The sequence below is a fragment of the Vicia villosa genome, linkage group LG2 (assembly GCF_029867415.1).
Source record: "Vicia villosa cultivar HV-30 ecotype Madison, WI linkage group LG2, Vvil1.0, whole genome shotgun sequence".
NCBI classification, from domain to species: Eukaryota; Viridiplantae; Streptophyta; class Magnoliopsida; order Fabales; family Fabaceae; genus Vicia; species Vicia villosa.
Window position 1 is genome coordinate 151,647,603 of NC_081181.1, and position 23,399 is coordinate 151,671,001.

The following is a 23,399-nucleotide window of genomic DNA, read 5'->3' on the forward strand; positions in this document are numbered from 1 at the left end:
CGTATACCAAAATGGTAGTGAACGAAAAAGTATCAGACTTAGTGAACAAGGTATGATCTGCATGTGCATGAGTGAAATCTTGTGCCTGAAGAAAAGTTGTTAGCTTCTCAAACCATTGACGACTCGCTTGCTTCAAGCCGTAAAGAGATTTATTTAATTTACAAACTTGCCCAGGCTGAGAGGAATGAACACCTTGTGGCAACTTCACGTAAACCGCTTCATGTAAATCACCATGTAAAAACGCATTGTTCACATCTAATTGATGAAAATACCAACCATGTATAGCTGCAAGAGCCAGAAGAACACGAATGGTAGACATCTTTGCCACTGGAGAGAATGTCTCGAAGTAATCCAACCCTTCAGTCTGATTGAAACCTTGTGCCACGAGTCTTGCTTTGAACCTCTCTATGGAGCCATCAGCATGTCTCTTTATCTTGTACACCCATTTGCTTCCAATAGGAGAAGCATTAGGTGGCAAGGCAACCAAATCCCATGTATGATTTTGCTCTAAAGCATTCAATTCTAACTTCATCGCCTGAACCCATCTAGGATCTTTAGTAGCAGCTTGATAGCTAGTAGGTTCAGTTTCAGAAGAAAGCGACATAATGTATGCATGATGAGGATGAGACAAATTATCATATGCAAGATATTTATCAATGGGATATTGACTATGAGAAGAGATAAAGGTACATATATAGTCCTTCAAATGTGCAGGTGGTCCAGCAATTCTACTAGACTTTCTAGTAGCATCAGCCACTGGTGAGTCAGAAGGATTAGGATCATGAGGATCAGGAACAACATTAGAAATAGAAGGATGATCAACAAGCATATTATCAGAATCAGTATTAGACACTTGATCATCATGCTCAGTTAAAGTAGTATGCTCATCATTTTCAGAATATATATGAACAACAAATGGAGAGTTATGAGTAGAAGAAGAAGGAGGATCTAAAGGAGTATTTAGAATAGGCATAGAGGACTCTGAAAAAGAATGATCAAGATATATAGAAGTAGGAATATGTGCTTTTGACTCACTATGGAAAGGAAATTCCATGTCAAAGAACTTGACATTTCTTGAAATGACAATTTCATGAGAAATAACATCCAAAAGGACAAAGCCCTTCATACCTTGCTTATATCCCAAGAAAGCACACTCTCGTGCTCTTGAATCAAATTTGTGCCTGTTGTTAGGCAAGGTAGATCCATAACTCAGGCATCCAAAGACTCTAAGGGAACTCAAGTCAGGTACAGATCCATATAAGACCTCATAGGATGACCTGTTCTTCAAAATCTTTGTAGGGATCCTGTTCATCAAAAACACAGCATGTAAAACTGCATATGACCAATATTTCTTAGGCAGTTTGGATTGAAACATTAAGGCTCTACTAATGTTCAAAATGTGCTGATGTCTTCTTTCTACTCTTCCATTTTGTTGTGGTGTATAGACACAACTTTTCTGGTGAATGATACCTTTTGAGGCATAGTAAGTAGGCATAAGTAGTTCTGTTCCATTGTCACTCCTAACTACTCTCACCTTCTTATCAAATTGAGTTTCAACCATGGCTATAAACTCTTAAATTCTTTGACATACTTCAGACTTGGATTTTAACATAACTACCCATACATGTCTACTATGATCATCAAGTATGGTTAGAAAGTATCTAAATCCATGAACAGACATGGTACCAAATGGTCCCCATACATCTAGATGGATTAAGTCAAACACATTCTGAGCATTATTATTACTGATTGGAAAAAGGCATACATTTTTGTCTGGATTGTTGACATACATCACAAGCTGTATGAACACTCCTAGGTATAAAACTATACACTTTATTCATACATTCCATTCTATCAAAGGATAGATGCCCTAGCCTTAAATGCCATAAAAGGGCAGGAGCTATAACAGCAAAATTACTCTTAGTAAACACACTTGACATAAATCCAGCATCATTCTTTCTATGAGCTTTGTGAGCAGCTTCCAAGTAGTATAATCCATCTAGAACTTTAGCTGAACCAATCCTCCTCAAATCCTTCTTTGCCTGTATCACACACTGATCAGATTCAAAACTCAAAATGCAATTTTGTTCCTTACATAGTTTTGAAACTGATACTAAGTTGACTTCAAACTGAGGCAAATATAACACATTTTTAATGACCAGTTCATTAGCTAACTGCACACTACCACATATAGATGAAGCTATAGAGTTTCCATTTGGTAGATTTACCATCATAGGGCTCATTCTTTCATATTCAATAAAAGAATCTAAAGAGTGACTTATGTGATGAGTAGCTCCTGTATCTAATATCCAACTGACATTATTCTTTGCATTAAAACTAGCAGTGAAAGACTCAGAATTACCTCCCTTGGTTAGATTCACAGATCCTGTGCTTTTCTCTAGCAAAGTCATCAAATTCTGATACTGCTCCTTTGTAAGTGTCATGCTCCCTCCATTATCACTTGTTGAAGCTGCAGCAGATTTTGAATCTGAGTCTTCAACATCAACTTGATTAGCATATGATGAAGATGCACTTCCTCTTTCAAAACTTGGTGGATAACCATGTTTCTTGTAACAAATATCAATAACATGCCCTGTCTTACCACAATAAGTACACACTTTCACATTCCCTATACCTCTCCCTGCAGAGGGATTTCCGTTGCCTCGACCTCTTCCAAACTGTTTTGAACTTTCAACAGCATTCACCATCCCAGGTGCTTCCTCTATTACACTATTGTTAGAGAAATTCAGACCACATATCTTCCTTTCTTATTGCATTACCATTGAAAACACTTTATTGATTTGTGGCAATGGATCCATCAACAAGACTTGAGATACCACACCAGGGAATTCTTCATTCAGCCCTATCAAGAACTGAATAATCCTATCTTCAGCCCTAAAGCTTCTACTATTTCGCATTGCTTGACATGCACACGCAACACGACATGTACAACTCGGCATAGGTCGATACTGATCCAGTTCCTCCCATAAACTTCTCAATTCAGTGAAATAATCAGAAATCTTCTTGTTACCTTGTTTCAGATTTGTTATTTCTTGATGTAGTTGTGCTACACGAATTCGATCTCCTCTCATGAAGCGATCTTTGAGATCATTCCACATATCTACGGCATTGTCGATGAACACCACACTCTGAGCAATAGATGGTGTTATCGAGTTGATAATCCATGTATGAACTAAATTGTTGCATCTTTGCCAAGCTACATAGTTCAGATCATCTTCTCCAGGAACCTCTATAGAACCATCAACAAATCTGAACTTGTTCTTCATGGCAAGAGCACGTCTCATCTTCATCGACCAAGCATGGTAATTATCACCAGATAGCGTCGGAGTTACACATACAGTTGATGGATTTTCTGAAGGATGCACATAATATGGATCAAGATGATCCTGATTTTGATTGTTGTTGTTGTTCCTCGTCATCGATCAAGAATCACAAGAAATTGATAAACGAAGAAAATAAAAGAAGAGCAAGGTCACAGTAATTGCTTCAAGAAAGCACTGATCACTATGAACAAGAAAAGAAAAGCTATGAATCGCAGCGAATGCAGAGCAGGATCAACCTGCTCTGATACCATCTAAGCAACTGAAACCACCGTGAAGATGGTGGAAAACTCCATTGATGGAGTGCGTAAAAGCAGAAGAAGAAAAGCTTGAGCTAAGCTAAGAGACGAAGAAAAAGATTGTAGATTATTCAATGTATTACAAGTTAGTTACATTATGGCTTATATAGGTAGTTATAAATCTAACTGAATCCTAACTGAAAGTATCATGTAACTAACAATTGTACATCACTCTGCCACGTCAGCTTTATGCTTTGTCAATAAGTCTTTCATATGAGGTTGGTTCTCTCTACAGTGTGGGCTCTTTACCTCTATAAATGAGCTTTGGGTTCTCCAAGGAAAAAGATCTTCTCCTGCTAATGTCTTCTGCCATCCCTCATGCTTATGATCCAATGGACAAGAAATTATGAAAAATAGATAAATAAATTAAGTGAGTTTTAAAGAAAGAGAAAAAAGAGAGATGGAAGGTTGAGATTACAGCATGATGGAAGCAGCAGACATAAAGCTGCAGAGGATCTGTATCCGTTCTCCAATCCATGGTTCCAAAGCACTCAAATGGTTATAGTCGTTGATATTGCAGACGCTGTGTATCTTCTCCTGCCCAATACTAAGGATAGAAGCGAAGAGTATTATCAAATATTGTAGTCGATACGGCATCCACTCAATTCACCATACCTAGTGTAAAGTTATCAAAGTGAGGGTGGACTGGTGGTGGAGACATGGGATGATCATGTTTTATTGGTTGAGACTCTACTTGATGCTGCTTTACAGGGTGCCCTTGTTGGTCTACCGATTCTCGCTCCAACCCATCTAGATACACCTTGTTCATTGTAGATTTTAAAGCAAGTCTAATGTCTCTTTCTTCCTTTGGAACCTGCTTATCCTTGCACAGCACATTGATAATGCAACAATGACCCAACACCTTATAGTTGGAGTGGCCAGATCTTTGCAGGCTATCTGCAATTTTCCACTAAAGGCCTATTAAAGCTTATTTTAAAATATAATCTTTTTAAAAATTATAAAGAAAAAGGAGTAATGTCAACATTTAATAGTTTATAGATTATTTTCAAAATAAAAATGGTCTGGAGATAGTTTTCTCTAACTCCACTATCACTTACAATTTAGTAGACTATTTTAAACTTGACTAACACTAACAAATCAGAAGAGCGCATTAAGAGGATTAATATGAGTGTGACTATAGTCTCAGTGTAGAATTGCTTTTACTGTTGCACGTTAACAAATTAAGTATTTTTTTTGGAACAACAACAAACTATTAGAAAAAGGATCAGAGCAAATGCCCAAATGATAGTAGTATTGTGAGTATCCGAAAATGAATGACCATATGTAAGCTAGACTTGCACGACAAGAGTAAAACTTATTATGTTATGTGAGTGTTGAGTGTTGGTTTCTGCCTTTCACTCATCTCCCACAGCACCTCCAACTAGTGCAGCTCCAAACATACGGACTAAGGCATAGAATTCTACAGATCTGGATAGGAACATGATAAGGAATAGTCAAAGAAGCTAGTAGCAGGAGAAAGTGAACAAAAGTTTATATTGGACTGAATTGTGAATCCAGAAAAAGTTTTTGCTAAGTTTACATGCACTTAATTTATTCGGACGATAAACATCATGATAAATAAGAGAATAGTTGTTATTCTATCACATCAAGACAGCAATGTCCAAAAGATTTGCTACTTCATCATCAGAGAGGCTAACAGCCCAGCAGCAATAAGCTAAAGCAACCTTTATTTAGCAAACAACATTTATCGCTATAACTTCAAGGGACACAAAGAATGAAGTAACTAAAGGACAATAGTACTTTGTTTACAAGAGCAATGGCACAACATATCTTCCGCTCACAACAATCTCTGCATTAAATTATAAATATTATTATAGGTGAAACAAAACAATGCAACCAAATTCTTCAAACAGCAACTTGCCCAAAGAGCTCCTTGCGGATCTGTAGCAAGAAACAACAAACAAAATTTCAATAAACCTGTAGATTGTAGCATCAGTAATGACTAGGTCATGCAATAGTTAATTTCTCAAGAACACAATTCAATCAGAAAAAGAACTAATTATTTGTTGGTTTATGCAAGTATTTTGACAAATGTAATTTTAAACGAATTTGATTTTGTAAAGGGTGGCAGAATCATTTTGACACCCTCTAAGAGAGACCCAAGACTCTCAAAATTTCTTGGAAACCCGTTCTAATTAAAATGCTTTACTTCTTTCTCATTCTCTGGTAAGTTTACTATACTGTTTTTGGTGTAGTCATATTCCATTTCTATCATCAATAAAAGTAAGATTTTTCTATCACAGCGACAGTAATATTTTGACTAATATTGCAAATAAATGAAACTTCCATACAAAGTACAAGACAATCTCTATGCTAAATTTTAATAAGCAAAAAATCTATTTTATAGCAAAAAGTACTTACCGTTGGGAGTTTGTTACGGAACAATACATCCAAACGTGCATCAAGAGTATTTTCAAACACAATCTTTCCATCATGAGAAGCCAATACCACACCTCCGGAGCTGAAGAATAACAAATAATACGATATCAGGAAACATCCTTAATCATCTATAGAGACAGTAAAACCTAGTTATGCTTAAGACTAGAAACTTGAAGTTCTTTTTGTAACCCTAAAGATAATATCACAACTAATAAAGGAATACAAGTTAGACCAGTGAGAACTACATGCAAGCCCTTGACCCACAGAGCTAGACACTTCCATAACAATTCCCCACCCAGAAATCCCACATAATGGATAGTTTTAGTCATGGATGATTCTGGATTTAATTTCAACTGCAACATTACCAGTGGAGATCATGGGGATTGTGATGGTTGGGGGCAGGTGGAAGATAGACATCCTTATCAACAACGATCTCTGGTACATGAAGATTTGCCTTTTCAGCATACTCTTGAGCAGCTGACTCCAACACGTCCTCTACCAAAGGCAGGTCCACTTCCCGGCACCTCAATAGAACAGAAGGTTCTTTCAGCCTCAGCAAACTCTGTAAAATACAATCCTTATATTTAATTCCAGGTTTACATACACAAAGTAAGTAGTAGATAAAATAGAATAAGATTTTTTATGTTTCTTAGAGAGGAGGGGTGAATGTTTGAACTGTGGCCTAAGAAGGTTGGGTGGGGGGGCCTGTTAGATGCAACCCTAAAATGACATTCCAAGTAGAGTTAAGAAGGCCTTGTAGACCAGTAAAAAAGGGAAGGGAAACAGGATGGTAGGGACAGAACCCATGACATTTAACACATCAGATGAGGACTGTGTTAGGTTCTATTTTTTAAGCAATGCCATTGGTTCATCCTGTCAACAGATAATTGCAAAAGCTTATTTGAAAACATATGAGGTATACATACAGTAACACCACAGATACAACAGAATTAGATCCGACAAAAATGCTAATACTAGCATTGGTTACTTACATACTTCAAAAAAGAGAGGTGTATTCTTTATAAAGGGATAAGTGTGTCAGTTGAGGGGGTTATAGTTAGTTAGGAATAGTTAAAGATATAAATAATAAGAAAGGATGAGAATGAGCCTATCTCGTCGTTTGAGAAAGGATTGTGGTATTTGAGTATAGGGAGATGTATTTTGTAATTAGGAGAATTCTTCATTACATATTCTCATAAAATTATAGGTTCCTATAGAAAATATACTTGGAAAAATCAGGGGTACAACTACAAGTGAAATATTAAAATTTTAACCAACCTGAATAATGAGATCTTTTAAGAGGCTTCCATACACTTCAGGATCACCACTCACATTCAAGAGTTCCTTGGCTGCAGCCTCTTTCATTTTATTAACCACATCATCTTGAGCTTGAAGAACTTTTAGCCGTGAAGCATTCAACTGCATAGAGTACTCACTGCAACAAACAAATGTGTATGCAATTAAAACCATCTCAACTATCACCATTTTTCAAGTTAGAAAAACAAATACAAAATATATGAACAAGAAAAAAACTATACCTCAACAAAACTAAACTAAACCTCGACAAAACTAACCCCTCAACAAAATTAAACTCTAAATCTCACACACTTATAATAAAGGAATTTCTCCAATCATTATACTTGACAAAATATCAAATTCAAATAATTAGCAATATGCAACACAAACCAATATTTACTCTAAAATAAATACCAAAACTTTGGAAATTAGAAAAACAATCTGGTGAGTTGTGCAATATACGAATAGTACTGTGTGGTCTATTGAGCTTTGACAAAGATCTACGAGTATAGATCACAGTGATTATAATCTATATGTGTCACTATCATGCATAAGGATCAAGAACTATACGAAAACCTTTTGAATTTAATAAAATTGAGAATTATAGTGAGAATTCATCACCATAAACCATTTCAATATGTAAATTTGCATACGTATATGACAACCGATAAAACAGACATAAGAGTTACATGAATTTAGAGATGAAAAAACAAAATCAAGTACAAGGCATAGAGTAGTTACATTTTCTTCCGAACATCAACTTGCTTCTCTTTGCGTTCGTACTCTTGACGGATCTTCTTCTTATCAGCCTCAACCAACTGCAACTTCTCGATGTTGAATTCCTACAACAAAACAGCATAGCTGAACTGAGTCATCAATTTCAAATCGATTCAATCAATTTCAAAGCGATTCAATCAAAAATGTGCAAAACACGATCAATAGGTAACAAATTAACGATCTATAGTAAAACAGTGACGTAATAGTGAAAATCTTAAATGGATCGGAGTAGTGAAGTGATGTGTACTTCTTCGGCGGAAACAGAGATCTCGTTGGCTTTCTCCTCGGCTTCTTGGCGGATAAACCTCACCATCTGCTGGATTTGCTTGGAGACATCTGCGTCGTTCATGTTGACGGAGATTGAGGGATCGAATCGGAGAAGATCGAGAGGGAAAAGGGAAACTGCTTCGGAGGTTTTACGAGAGCTTCGTCGATCGTGCTTTGATTTGTTTGTGGATGAGAAAAATGATTGGGACAGCCCAGTCTGTTTTACTATACACCTTGGCGTGACTAAAAAAATCGGCTTTTTTTAATCTCTTATTTTTACATTGTTTGGATGATGACATAAAACAGAAGGAAAGAAAGTGAAAGTAGTGGAAGGAAAAAATTAAAAAAATTAAAAAAAAATTAAATAAGTTTTTTGTCCCTATAAATAAACTAACATTTAATTTTAGTCTCTAAAAAATTTTCCTTCAATAAATGGTCCTTCTAAAAAAATTTTCATGCATTTTTAGTCCTTTGCTATTTTTTAAAATTTTAAAAATTGTTTAATTATCCTTTAATTTTTAAATTTTTGAATAATTTTTTTATAGATGTTTAGAATACTATAAAATATTTATTTATCAAATTTTAAAATTTTTTAGAATGACATGAATTAAATATGAATTTTTAAAATTTTTAAATATAATGAGAGAAGTAATGAAAATCTCGACTTAAAAAATCAATTTTTTTTTTCAAGAAACTTTTTAAAACGTTCTTAATATGTCTCCAAAAGAATCATTCAAAAATACATATTGGTTTAAGATTAAAACTACGTGCATAATAATTTTGTAGGGACCAAAACATGTCATTTGTTTTTATAAGGACTAAAAACAAAACTTGTAATTTTATAGGAACCAAAAACATATTTAATTCAAAACAAAATAGCAAAGATTTATATGTTTATTATGAAATTATTAAATGAGAGAAAGAAATTTGAGAAAAGGAGTGATAATGAAATTAATTTCATAATGTGAATCAATGACTTGTATTTCGTCAGATTGAAATTTCTAAATTAATGATATAATATGGTTAAAAAATTATGTACAAAAATACATTTTATATAAATATGAAATTTCTATATATTATATATTTATATCTCTAAATATTACTACCTATAAAAAATTCATGTAAATTTATAAATATATATATATATATAATGATATATATTAATGTATATTAAAACATTTAAAAATATCAAACTATTTTCTTTTGTGTTAATAATTTATTTTAAATTTTATTTATTTAAAGTTTAAAGAATATGCAAATGGATATACACTAACGACAGAAAAGAGTTTTACACTGTCATACAATAAAAATATATATTATGTCTTATCACATAAGTACTTTAAAAAATTTAGTCTCACTTGATGAGATACACGATCGTCATTGGTTAATATTATATTTACATCGTCAATGCATCATCTATTTTATTATTTATTCATTCTCGCATAAAATAAAATGATAATATTTTAAGGTCATTCAAAAATTATTATTTTAAGATGTTAAAATAAATATATTAATGGAAAATACTAAATCGATAAATATAATGATTTTGTTTAAATTAAATACATGTTTTTTAGTGAGTATAAGCGTATTTATGTATTAATATAAATAAATTTTTAATATTTGTAAATTCATAATTTATTATTGTTATTTTAAAAACCAAGTTGGCATATTTGTAAATTCATTCTTTTTAGTTGATATTTCTAGAACCTTTGAGTTTTATAAAATAATAAAAAAATTTACAAAATATAATAATAATAATAATAATAATAATAATAATAATAATAGTAATAATACGCTTATACCATATATTAAAATTCAATAATATTATATATTAATATAATAATATTTTGAATCATATAAATTAAAGTTAATGATAAGTGATTGTGTTTATCCAATAACACGCATTTTTAAGTATATTTTTAAATTCATTTTTATTGAAATAATTTTTTTAAACTAAAATTATTATTATTTTCTTAAAAAATATTGTATCTTAAAATAAAAATTATTTTAAATTATGTTTTTTGTTATTAATGTTTAATTACTAAAGTTAATTTTTAAAAATTAAATACTATTTTAAATGTAAATTAACAATCATTTAAAATGATCATAATAATCTTTTTATTAAAAAATAATTTATTGAAATAATTTTATTAATAATTTGTTAAAAAATAATATATATAAACATCTATATTTTTGACCAAATTGAATAAATGTATTTAAAAAATGTATATCAATTAAATTATATTTAAATTTTAATATATCACTTTTATATGCAAAATATGTATTAATTAAAAGAAAAATATTACTAATATAATAATTTTTGAGTGAAGGTCCATTTTAGTCCCTCACAAAAATTGCAGAGGCCAGATTAGACCCTGAGAAAAAAAAAGTCCCTATTAAATCTCTTACAAAATTCAACAGAGTCATATTAGTCCCTCGACTAATATTTTTTGCAAACTGGTTTTTTTCTTACTTTTGAATCATGACTGGACTGGCACTGAAGACCCACTTTAGTCTCTCACAAAAAAAAGGAGATTCCAAATTAGTCTCTGAGGAAAAAAAATCTCTATTTAATTCCTTACAAAATTTAACTGAGTCATGTTAGTCCCTCTTTTAATATTTTTTTCAAACGATTTTTTCTTATTTTTAAACCGTGACTGGACTCCTATTTTACGACTGTTGATTTGAAATTATTTGTGAAGGGATTGTAGATAAATCATCGCAATACCACGATGTTCTTTTTTTGTTGGGTTTATTATCAGGCTTATAGGTGGGTGACTATGATTTTTATTGTTATGTATTTTTGTGTATTAGGTGTTGTTATTGTTTCTATTGTTAATGATCTTTTATGAAGGTTTACTTCTGCTGCTAAGCTTATTTAGGCTAATTTCTTACTTTTGTAAATAATACTTGTAGCGAAAATAATACACATGATACGTTGAAAAAAATTGGTTTATACTATATTCCTTAGGTTTTGATGATAACAAAGTATTTAATTGAACAATTAGGTATATTAGGTAATCCAACTTCTAGTGAAAACTCAAACTCTGAAGATCATGTGCAAAGGAACATAACCTCTGACTCGTACTCAATTTCTGAAAGCAGATCTATCTTGTCAAGTCCAATCACGATTTAAAAATAGGAAAAAAATCATTTGAAAAAAATGGCTCAGTTAAATTTTGTAAGGGATTAAATAGAGACTTTTTTCTTAGGGACTAATTTCGACTTCTTTTTTTGTGAGGGACTAAAATGGGTCTTCATTGGCAGTCCAGTCACAATTCAAAAATTAGAAAAAAAACCGGTTTGAAAAAAATATTAGTAGAGGAACTAACATGACTCGGTTAAATTTTATAAGGGATTTAATAAGGACTTTTTTTTCTCAAAGACTAATCTGACCTCTGCAATTTTTGTGAGGGACTAAAATAGACCTTCACTCATAATTTTCTTAGTAAGTAGACAATTACATATTGATAATAATTATTAAAAATACATAATTACAAAATTTCAGGTTCAAAATAGTGTAAGGATATTAGCATTTATTATTTATCAATTCAGTTAAATCTTACTAACACTATTACAATATTGAATATAATTGAAATACATTGACATGTAAAATTTGTTTATACCGTCACTGAATCATAGTTGTTAAAATTTTATAAATTTTTGACTTGTTCTTTAATCACATATAAAAAATTACTTGTGAATGGTTGTGATGCACTTACCTCATAAAATATTTTACACTGCATGTGCATAACAATTAATCTTTATAACATTTATATTGATAGAATAAATATTATAGTTTATAATGTATAAAATATAAATATATAAACAAAATCTATTAAATATTATTATATCATAGTTGTACTGATCTGTTGATCAGAATCAGAAATAGGACAGGGACGTCTGCACATTGTTGGTGATGAAGAGAAGGGAGTTTCTATGCCAACAGCTTTAGCGCAATCACTACGCAGGCGCAGGCCGCGTTCGAGAAAATATTTTTTCATATCGTCCGTCGTGGAGACCTGGACGACTTTATTGAATTTTTCGATGAATGTCCGGAGGGACTCATCTTTCCCTTGCATGACGGCTTCTAGTGATGCTTCTGACTTAAGGTGGCGTCTAGAAGCTGTGAAGTGTCGGGAAAAGGTTCTCCCCAACTGTCTCCAGAATGTGATGGACCCGTCGAGGAGAGCATCAATATTCTCTATATGCTCGTCGGGCTCAGTCGTGCCGTCGTATGTTCCCAAAGGGGGAGGCTTCACAGCCCCTTGGGTAGTATGGTGGCCAAGATCTCCACGGACAATGGGCCTCGCGATTCGTCCTCGTTGCTGGAATTGGGAGAGTGAGCAAGGGATCCTCGGCGTTTGCGATCCCCGCGAGGAGATGCACTTCTTGATTGATCTTAGGTGGTGTTCGTCGGGTTTCTGCTAGAGGATTCTCTCTACTCTTCTTGGATGCCAAGGATAGATGATTCTGTCAGGGAGAATTGTGATCGCGTTTCTTGGCATCGGGGACCTCAAGTTCTCCTCGGTTATGTCGGCACTCTCAGGGCCGAAGAGAAGAACTTATGGAACGTCTTAGGTGTCTCTAGGAGGGAGATCTTGACGGGCATGTTTTCTTTAGGGCCCTGATCCTCTCGTTTTGTTGGAGGATCAGAAAGTTAGTCTTTTTCATGGCTTCGAACAAGGCGGCCAGAAGGGGGTCGATGTAATTGGGAACGGACATCCGTTGAGATAGTTTTGCAGCGCTTTCTTGGGCTTTCTTGGACCTTCCCATTTATGTATCTTGGACGACGAGGTCGCGTGTATCATTTGGGGAGGGAGAGGCGGTTTTGCCATCTCTTCTTGAAGAGATTATCTCCTCCAAGAAAGGAATGATGAAGTCGATGTTGGATTTGCGCTTGGGAGAAAGAATGGTGGAATGAACATCGTGGTTGTCGTGTTGACTGGCCATGATGTGATGTTAAATATTGCTTTGGTCTATATTCGCATGGGAATAAAAGACGAGAGAGCAAATGTTTCCCACAGACGGCGCCACTCTACTGACCTATTGATCAAAACCAGAAATGGGTCAGGGATGTCTACACAGTGCTGGTGATGAAGAGGAAAGAGGTTGTACCTGCAAGGTACTTCAACGATCAAGTAAGTAGAAACACGTATACGTTTTAGTGTTTCAAGGGTTTGAAATTGTGTTACCTGACCCTCTTGAATGAGAGGGTTTATATAATGCCCCAGCGCTTGGCCATTGGTATATGTTTTGGGCTGGATCGTGGATCTAGGCCCAAAATGTAACAGCTCGGGCCCCTCGCAAGGCTCTCCCCGTGCTGCCACCTCATGATCTTCTCTACTCCCTCACTATTAGAGTTTTTTCCTTTCGTGGGAATCGAACCATGTATCCTAGGTTCAAGTACATGTTTAATCCATTCCCACTAACAACCCTGAAAAATAACATCTAGCAATAACTAGTTGTTGTAATCCATTTCTAAAGATGTCTATCTGTGTGAGATCATAAAAATTGTGGTTTGTCCATTTCCTCATCATGGATTTGCATCTCACCCATGCTTCATATATAGTTTTTGTGTGCATTGGGAGAATACAATGATTATTGTTTTAGTTTCCGTGAACTTGTTATGAGAAAATAACATATCAAGTAACTTTTCCTTCAATGTATTCGAGTTGGTCATCACTTGTGTTGGTTGATCAACATATCATTCCTTTTCTTAAAGAGCACATCACTCACTACAATCTTAACACACGACTGCCATCGATTGTATGTTTTCTACCAAGCATCACTGGTCATCAACATAGCCTCTCACCTCATATGAGCATGTCTCCTAAATCACCTCAAAACATCACTATATAGGGCTTCTCGCCGCCGTGGGCAAGCCATCACCGTCAGACTGTGTTATAAGTCTACTAAAGCCTCCGAGTCTCCCCGCCCTTGCAAAGAAACATGCACGCATGTACTTCTTTACTAGTACAATCGTCATCATTAAATGACACTAAAAATGGTCTGAACTTCTGCAAGGACATCATGAAAAGTTTATGAGTCTGACGACTTTTCATTTAAATTCAAGAGAACTACTTCAACAAACATTTTCTAAATCGATCAGTTTTAAAACCTCATTATATCAATGAGAGATATTACTAAAGATTTGAATTCTTTGGTTCATTATCTCAAGCCAACCTCAAAAACTTCATTTGCAACAAGTCGAAAGAAGTATTTACAAGATTGGTTAAAAAGTTCTAAAAAAATAAATGACGCAGGTCAAGATTGAACCCTGAACCAACATGCACACCTGTACTCCACCAACTCAAATAAATATTATTTTAATACAAATATTTTAAAATAATTATTATTATTAATTTTTTTAATATGACATTATTTTCCTTTTTTATTTATGCTTTATGATAAAAATTATTATATATACTATTTCTAAAATATTATACTAATTTATATTTATGATGGAAAACACATAAGTAATTAATAAAATTAATTTTATAATTTTTTGATGTAATAAAAAATTATTATATTTGTAAATGCTACCCTAAAACATTCAATTTCGTGGAAACACTTCTTAAAATTTATGTTGTAATTGTTTGTAAATTTAAGATCTAATTCAAGTTGAATAAAGAAGGGAGGTATGTAAATTTATTAAGGCCGAACACATTACTTTCTCTTCTAACATATTCTCTCTATTTTTTATAAGTAGTTTAATAATTGAAATTCACCAATTTTAAAGATGAATAAGTGAGATGTCACGGGTTCGAATGCGCATCCGTTTATTTGATGTTCATGCATAATTATTAATGGAATTGACTTAACGAGACTTCTCTCGATTTTTTATTATAAATAAATTTCATTTTTTTAAGTTTATCCAATAACAAATGTATCTAAATTATATCTAGATCAAATATATTAATTATTCAATTAACATAAAAAATTTTAAAAATTTTACTTTCTAAGTCTTAAATTTATCTTCTTAAAAAATGTTTTAAAATTTATTGAATAGTAACATATAAATCTAGATTATATATAGACAAAATATGTTAATTATTCAAATTAACATAAAAAAAAAAAAACTAAAATTCTTTTATAATAAATAAAGAAGGGAGGTATATAATTTACCATTAGATCACACTGAGTTTTTTAGTACCTTCTTTTCTATGGATGAATCTTGTTTTATAATTTCCCCTTCCCTTCCCTCGTTATTTATGTATGTATGTATGTGGCTCTTCATCTCAGCTTTGAGACCTCGTTGAAACTTGAAATCAAAACCGAAAAAGTAGATTACATGAACCTTGATTAAAAACGGTTATAACGTCGTCTTCATCATACCTCTAACTCCAAACTATAATCCACAGCTCCATACAACTCTGTATCCCATCGGATCTGAAAATCAATTTGAAGCGGTTCTGACACATTATTCATCGGAGAAGAAATGCGTAGCCGGGGATCGCAAAACCGGCTATCTGGTAACTCTTTTGGATCTCGTGTTTCCGCTCTCATCTTTGCCATGATTGCTACCATGGCCACTATATATGTTGCAGGCCGGTTAGTTCTATTCGTTCTTCATCATCGTCGATTTCAGTTTCGGATTTTTGTTGACCTTTATCTTATGTTATGGCATTTGCAGGCTTTGGCAGGATGCGGAGAGTAGGGTGTATTTAATCGAACAGCTTGAAAAGAGAACCGGTCAGGTATAATGTTAGTTTTCTTCATTGGAGCAGTCGTAATCTATGAATGACGGACACCGGAATACGACACTAACACTAACACAAGTAATAATTTGAAAAAAATGAATAAATTAAACGTAATTACACGGACACACTTTTACATAGTTCGTAATCTATTAGCGTCAGAGACTTCATGTTGAAAGCGTATATGGTGTTCGACTATTGTTGATGTTCAGCATGACACTGTTATATATAGTTACATTCAGATACTTCTATTAGTATCAATGTTATGTTGTGTCCATTGTTCTTGTATGTGTTGTCACTTCGTAGGTTGTATTGTATTGATATATTGCATAGAAAATATGTATGTGTTTTGACATTGACACGGGTTTATTTTCTTTTGAGAAATGGATTTTGGCATCAAAATTTTGATATTGAATACGGTGTGCTTTGGTTTTTGTTAACTGTGTATCATGTTTAGAAAATTTATGTATTCTTGAGTTCAGTTGCTTGTGTTTTTTATTTCTTTTTAATTTTAAGTTATCGTCATAGGATGTCAATGAGGCAGTATAGTTCATCCGATTTCAGGGTCATTCTGCCGTATCTGTTGATGATACATTGAAAATCATAGCCTGCAGGTAATTTTTCTCATAGGTTTGGTATTGTCAATTTAATTTTGGTTGCTAAGTTCAATTTTGGCTGCTGCATTGGACATTTACCCAAAGCTGTCGTTAACATAACCTTAATTTTAGGGAACAACAAAAGAAGTTGTCTTCCCTAGAGATGGAGTTAGCTGTAGCTAGAAAGGAAGGTTTTGTTTCAAAGCAATCGTCAGGAAACAATGAGAAGCAGCCTACAAAAAAGATACTTTCAGTTATTGGAGTAATGACAACCTTTGGTCGAAAAAAGAACAGAGATGCAATCCGCAAGGCATGGATGCCGACAGGTACATTTTTCATTTGCTTGGTTTCAATTAGCTGGACCACTGCATTTATCATCTCAGTTTTATTCATTGGAAGCCATGTTATGTGCATAAAGATTTTAGGGCAGGCTTAGTTTTATAGTTTTGTTTCAGATTACTGAAATTATTAGCTAATAGCTACTATTGAATAATCATGACTGTCTGATGGTTGGGTTTTCTTCTGTTTTATCATTTCCAATTTCTTACCTGAATGAAATATGACTTATAAGTTTATACCGGGCTTAGGATGCATTCCTACAAAGTCAGAACTTGGCAACTGACAGTTAGGTGTAGATCACTTCTCAGTTTCAAGCAATGCACTATTCTCCAACAACCTTTGTTACTCATTTCTGCGTCTTATAGTTTATTTTGGTTTATAAGTTTTTGTGCTTTATAATTTATTTTGGTTTATAAATGCCAGTATGATTAGTCATATGTTCAAAAAATTACACAGTTAGTGGTTCTTTGAAATTCTACAATATAAAATCTAGCTTCTGTGTTTTAGTCTTTTTGTATAAACCTTATTTGAACACCTTGCTGCGCTATCTGCAGGCGCATCTATAAAAAACCTCGCAGATCAGAAAGGCATCATTGTGAGATTTGTAATAGGAAGAAGGTATAATTTTGAAGCTTCAAATTAAAATTTATCAAGTGAATGGCTTCTTAGTTTTTTTATTTGATTGGCAATTCTTTCTATACAGTGCAAACCGTGGAGACAGTTTGGACAAAGAGATTGAAAGAGAAAATAGTCAGACCAATGACTTCATCATTCTTGTATGTTGACTTCTATAATAATAGTTTTATGCAATTTTTTTTTATAGGTGGTAAAATATAATAAATTCTCCCATGGATAATACATGCATTAAAGATACTTTTCATTGTAAAAAAGTCTTGGTGTAATAGAAGTACGGATTTCAAACTTATGTTTTTCAGTGAAGGCCCGTAGCATAGAAGCAACGGTAAGGAAATGAGGGTAGACTGGCTATAGAACAGCCCAATAGTTTGAGATGAAGGAAAAACCAGGAAAATGTTCGTTAAACCATTGACTTTTGGATTTATACTGTCTATTATTAGATATGATCCAAGACAAAATGTGGTATTGTAGTTTTGATTCATGTATTTGACCTTATTTAGCCAACAGTTGTTCTTCCCCCTTGTTTCTGGACTGGTTGATATTTGGATGCATGACATGGGATTTTATACACATAATTTAACATATGCAAGGAGCTGGTAGGTCCATCACACAAGTAAATAGGAGGCAAGGGAAGGAAGGAACTGAAGGAATAGGTGGGGCAGGGAGTAGACCCAAACAGAAGGCCCTACTGGCCTATGAGGAAGGAAACATGAAATGAGGGTGAGAAGGAAAAAAAGTGTGGAGTGGGAAATAACTGCGAGAAGGCATCATGTGAGGGGAGAGGAGGAGGCGAGGATCATGCAGAATGAGGAGCGAGAGGGATATATGGGGAGTACTGGTAGTCTAGTAGACAGTAACTGAATGAGGGTGTCTTGCTTTTGAAGGAAGTGGGCAGGCAAGACGGACTGAAGAAATGTTTCTTCCTCAGGAAAGGGGTAGCAATAGGTCTCTATATTTTCTATTTTTCTTCATTGCTGTAACTGTAAGGAGTTTACATCATCCATAATCGGTTAAGTTGCTCCCACTGTTTGTACATTGGAGTTTATTTATCCCTGATTTCCATCAATTCAGTTATAATATAATTAAGTTTTTTTTTTAGTTCTTTTGAGTTCTATTACAATTTAATTCCCTAACATTATTAACTCTATTATTTTCTTCACAGGACGATCAAGTGGAGGCAGTTGAAGAGAGTGCAAAAAAGACAAAGTCCTTCTTCATTTATGCTGTGGACAACTGGGATGCTGAATTTTATGCTAAGGTCAATGATGATGTCTATGTTAATCTTGGTATGTGGTCCTTAATTCATTATAAAGCATCTCAAGTTAGATATGAACATAAGGTTTGTTTCTGCATGCAAAGGAATTTACGAATTAGAAGAAATCATATACTATATTCCACAGTTTGCAACTAACTTCGGAGACTGCAGAACATACCATTAGTTAAAATTATACCGGGGAAATTATTGGTACTGATAATTCACAGACGAGAGAATTTTTTGACAGGCCCCTCCCCCAAACTTGGCTAAATTTATTGAATTCCTAGAAAATTGTAAAAATTCAGAAGGCATTTGATTAAAGCCAGTTGGAATATTTGTCAAGAAGATTATCTGTGGCAGGGTTCATATATACAAGTCTTTGTATGGTTCTAGTTGTTAATTCAGTGGACTGCTATGGTTTGCTGTGTGACATTGTCATTATGCACATGCAACTTCAGATTAACAATTTTCTTTCGTAGGATTTTTAGGTGTGTTTCAGAATCTAGGTAGTGACACCACCTGTTAAATAAAATTATATCCGGCTTTTGAGGCATTTACATGAACAAGAGGTAAAAGAAAAGAATGAGTGGTTTTAATGCTTACATTTATGGTTGTTTGATTGAAGAAGTATTTCAATCAGCAATAGTACTACTTCAAAATGGGGAGATTTCCCATGTCAAGGAGGATGCAGAGATCTCCTGTTCTATAGTTGCAACTGGATTGAATTTGTGAACTTAAGTTTATCATCTAAGCGCCAAAATGTGATTTTGGCCTTTATGCCAGTTGTTAGATCATGCTCTTATCAAGCTTAAAGCTATATATTAAAGCCAGAGAGTGCAAACCTTTCTAAGTACAAAATTTTCTGTCTAAGTTTACCATCCCAAATTCTATACCAATCTCAATTTGATTCATTAACCTTGGTCCTTGCCAAAGCAGGAGGCTTGCCCACCTGGCCAACATGCTGACTATGAAAACTCCACTGTCAATGTTAAGACAATTTATTTGTTTAATTGTTGACTCAGTATCTTCAAATTTCTATCAGGTATTTAGCGAAACCGGAAAATGAAATATGCTTGCCCACTTGGGATCCAACTAGGTTGATATCATTTTTCGGAAGGATAATTTATAAGCCCTTTAGTTTGCAAAGAGAGTTATGACATAGGCTTTACTTGAACTGTTTCTAAACATTGTTACTGTTTGCTGATGTCATATTGGAATCAGATGGATCTTTCCTGTGACACTGATTGTATGAATTTATTCTACAGATGCATTTGGAGGAGTGCTAACTTCTCATTTGGATAAACCCCGTGTATATGTTGGTTGTATGAAATCGGGCGAAGTTTTCTCAGAACCGTGAGTCTTATCAAAACGCTTCAATGTTTCATTGGGCATATGAAAATAGTTTATCTTGTATTAAATTTTCATTTTCTCATTTTGTCCAAATCTTATAGGACACATAAATGGTATGAGCCAGACTGGTGGAAATTTGGCGATGGAAAATCGTGAGTAATACATACTCAATTGTTCATTTTTTTTTCTGGCAAATACCAAGAACATTGGTTAATGAAGTGTATCTTTTGAATACCTGGGTTTTCAAGAAAAACTTTCCAATGTTTTATTACTTAACCAGCCAGTGTCTTGAAGACACTAACTACCAAGAACCCTTTTTCCCTCCTCCTGAAAATTACTAACAGAGGGCACTTGTTAAGTTTTTGAAAATAAGTCTTTATTGGCGACTCTAGTTAGCACTTAGCAGTATTTTATTTATCGTAGAATGTTGGTATTAAAGCCAAGAGTAAGACTGTCATTTTCTAGGATACTACTGACAGTATTTCTTGATTTAAGAAGAATTTCCAAATTAGTTTTTATTTACCACCGGTCTATGTGACCCCATCATTTTAAAATTCATCTCAGAAATATCACTCAATCTACTGATAATTTGAATATAATACCCTATCAAAAGATGTTTCTTGATAAGCTAAAGCAGTAATAGAGTTTTGATGAAAATGATAAGTAATAAATTGGATTATTCTGAACAAATGTGAAGCAATGACAATGTCCACTGAAACTATTGTATCACATGTTCATAGTTTTCAAAATGACACTGTATAGAATGTCATTTTGAAAACTATGAACACATGATGTCATATACATCATCGTTTTGAAAACTATGAACACATGATGGCATATACATCAGTTAAATAGAATTGCCTTTCTAACAGTTTTCCTAAATATTGGTCCATTTTTTGCTTTTCTTTTTCTTACACTCTAAAATTACTATCCAAATCCATAATTTTGCTTCTCTATATCTGGCTTTTCTGTGGTAACATTCATATATAAGCGTTTGTCTGATATCTATAGGTACTTTCAACATGCTTCAGGGGAGGTCTATGTCATTTCAAAAGCATTGGCTCAGTTTATTTCAATAAACAGGTACAGTATTCCCTTAATTTTTTTTCTATTTGTTTTCAGAATTTTGAGTGTTCAAAATTTTGAGTGTTCAAAATGGTCGTAAAATTATATGTTTTCTCGGCAGATTTATTCTCCGTACATATGCACATGATGATGTAAGCACCGGATCATGGTTTATCGGGCTGGATGTGACATACCTTGATGAAAATAAGTTTTGCTGCTCATCCTGGTCCGCAGGTCTCTTTCTTTCTATCCTCTCACAGACACATACACATGATTGGAATTCATATGGCTAGGTGTTAATTCCTTATCCGTTCAATTTAAAGTTTTACAACATTTGATATTTTTATATTTTTATGGTAGCAAAAGAGAAACTAATTAAGTATAGAAGTGTCATCTTGATATCAGAAAGTATTTTCTGTTTTGTTTTGTTTTGTATTTTCATTAATGATATAAGTGTCATCTTGTTTTTATTTATTTATTTTGTTTTAAAAAGTTTATATAAAACTGGAAAATGCTATTTTTAATACAAGTAATAAAAATATAATTGCATTTTTTACTCTTTAATAAAAACTAAAAATGAAAATCTTTGCTCAAAATAGACACGTCCTTGTAGAAAATTGTACCAGAAAAACAAAATTAGGCATGTCCTTGTTTTTATTGGGATATAACTACTACTGCAAATTTGCAATTAGACTTTTTAGACTAGATTGTTTTCAACAACTTCAGATTTATTAAGTGAAGGCTAACAGGATCACTATTAAACAACTGCTGATGAATTTTGGCCGTTTTCACTGTTCCATTGAAATCAATTAAAATTGATATTACTTAAATGTTTTCTTCCCATCTTTCAGGATCAATTTGTGCAGCGGTATGACAACTTGTCACTGACAATTTGAGTGACATACAAAGGATGTATAGGAAACAGAAACCTGTTACTTCAACCATGCTTTTTGCTTCAGATGATTTTCCTCATATGATTGTGCAACAGGACATTGATTCTTTGAGTTGAAGGCCGGGAACGGTTGGTTATGAGCTCTGCCTCTGTGACAATAGATAGTTAGATAGTCATAATTTTTGGGATTGTTCAAAGTTATTAAGAAATTGACATTATTGTTATCTGATTTTGAGAAATTGATCCTTCCCCATTGAATTATGTAATATAAATTGCTCTCACCCGTTAAACACACATTTTTCTCGTGGGGGACTATTTGAGTAATTGTTATAGGAACTTGAAAAAAAAGTTATTATCACAGTCAAGATTTCCGTTGAATTCATTATTGATTGTAGATTGGCCATTCTTAGATTAGATAGCAATCTATGCTGTAGGGTGTGATCAACTCCCTTTTTTTTAGTAAAAAAATATTAGTGATTACTTTGTTAGGGCCAAAGAGAATTGATTAGCAGCGGAATATTGAGCCCGCAACCTCCTTAAACCCTTTTCTATTGAGGTAACTTCAGTCCTCTGTTTGGTTCATGTTTTTCCTTCTTTGGCTAACATGGAACATATCATTAGATGGAGCAATAATATCAGATGAAGTTGCTTTTTTTATTGTTGAAGTTGTTTACACGCGGTATCAATTATAAATGTGCATAGAGTATCAACTAAAAATTTATTCATTAATGATCAATATCACTTATTTCAAGTCTCTAAAGTGAGTTTAGACTTTTTCAAGTGAATGTTCATTTTAGAAGAGTCCCAAAGCTTTATTTACAAGTAAATATCACGGTTTCAAAATGTTATTTTTTCCTTACTAATAGGGTAAGATTAACCACTCAAGTGAACTTGAAAGATGTATTCACCAAAAATTTAAAGCTACTTATTAGATTTATGAGTTATCTCACTTATGTATTGTTCAACCTCTATTTTAAACAATAATTTGAAATTTCTAAGTCACACATTTGTATCACAAAAAGTAAAAATGAGTTGCAATATCACAAAACTGACAAGAGTGCGTTGCAATTTTTGTGAATGTTTTGGTAGGTTCAAAAAACTCGAATCAACGTTATCGCGCTCCCTTTCTCTACATCAAAGTGGATAGTTTTTTAAAGATGATACTTAAAATAGAAAATTTTGTATA

The 23,399-nt window shown here is 33.4% G+C and overlaps 2 protein-coding genes across 2 annotated transcripts; one reads left to right on the plus strand and one right to left on the minus strand.

Moving 5' to 3' along the window:
* Positions 1-5,190: 5,190 nt before the first annotated feature.
* LOC131652482 (V-type proton ATPase subunit E-like) lies at positions 5,191-8,604 on the minus strand. Its single transcript, XM_058922340.1, has 6 exons — positions 8,361-8,604; positions 8,078-8,178; positions 7,319-7,475; positions 6,406-6,602; positions 6,023-6,122; positions 5,191-5,542 (listed from the first exon to the last, which is right to left on the minus strand). The coding sequence occupies exons 1-6, from the start codon at positions 8,460-8,462 to the stop codon at positions 5,507-5,509; spliced, it is 693 nt and encodes a 230-aa protein (XP_058778323.1). The 5' UTR covers positions 8,463-8,604; the 3' UTR covers positions 5,191-5,506.
* A 6,920-nt stretch (positions 8,605-15,524) lies between these two features.
* On the plus strand, positions 15,525-22,928 carry LOC131652483 (hydroxyproline O-galactosyltransferase HPGT1-like). The gene is made up of 12 exons (XM_058922341.1): positions 15,525-15,934; positions 16,017-16,080; positions 16,645-16,694; positions 16,809-17,002; positions 17,570-17,633; positions 17,719-17,791; positions 18,814-18,937; positions 20,172-20,259; positions 20,358-20,408; positions 21,268-21,339; positions 21,443-21,555; positions 22,173-22,928. The coding sequence occupies exons 1-12, from the start codon at positions 15,822-15,824 to the stop codon at positions 22,193-22,195; spliced, it is 1,029 nt and encodes a 342-aa protein (XP_058778324.1). The 5' UTR covers positions 15,525-15,821; the 3' UTR covers positions 22,196-22,928.
* Positions 22,929-23,399: the final 471 nt, after the last annotated feature.

Bases quoted from the DNA above. Each gene is read 5' to 3' on its own strand.
- LOC131652482 (XM_058922340.1), bottom strand. From the start codon at position 8,462: ATGAACGACGCAGATGTCTCCAAGCAAATCCAGCAGATGGTGAGGTTT. The intron at 8,179-8,360 runs GTACACATCACT...GTTTTGTTGTAG, and splicing joins TCTCTGTTTCCGCCGAAGAA to GAATTCAACATCGAGAAGTT. The intron at 6,603-7,318 runs GTTGGTTAAAAT...TGTATTTTACAG, and splicing joins TAAAAGATCTCATTATTCAG to AGTTTGCTGAGGCTGAAAGA.
- LOC131652483 (XM_058922341.1), top strand. From the start codon at position 15,822: ATGCGTAGCCGGGGATCGCAAAACCGGCTATCTGGTAACTCTTTTGGA. The intron at 15,935-16,016 runs GTTAGTTCTATT...TGGCATTTGCAG, and splicing joins ACTATATATGTTGCAGGCCG to GCTTTGGCAGGATGCGGAGA. The intron at 17,634-17,718 runs GTATAATTTTGA...CTTTCTATACAG, and splicing joins AGATTTGTAATAGGAAGAAG to TGCAAACCGTGGAGACAGTT.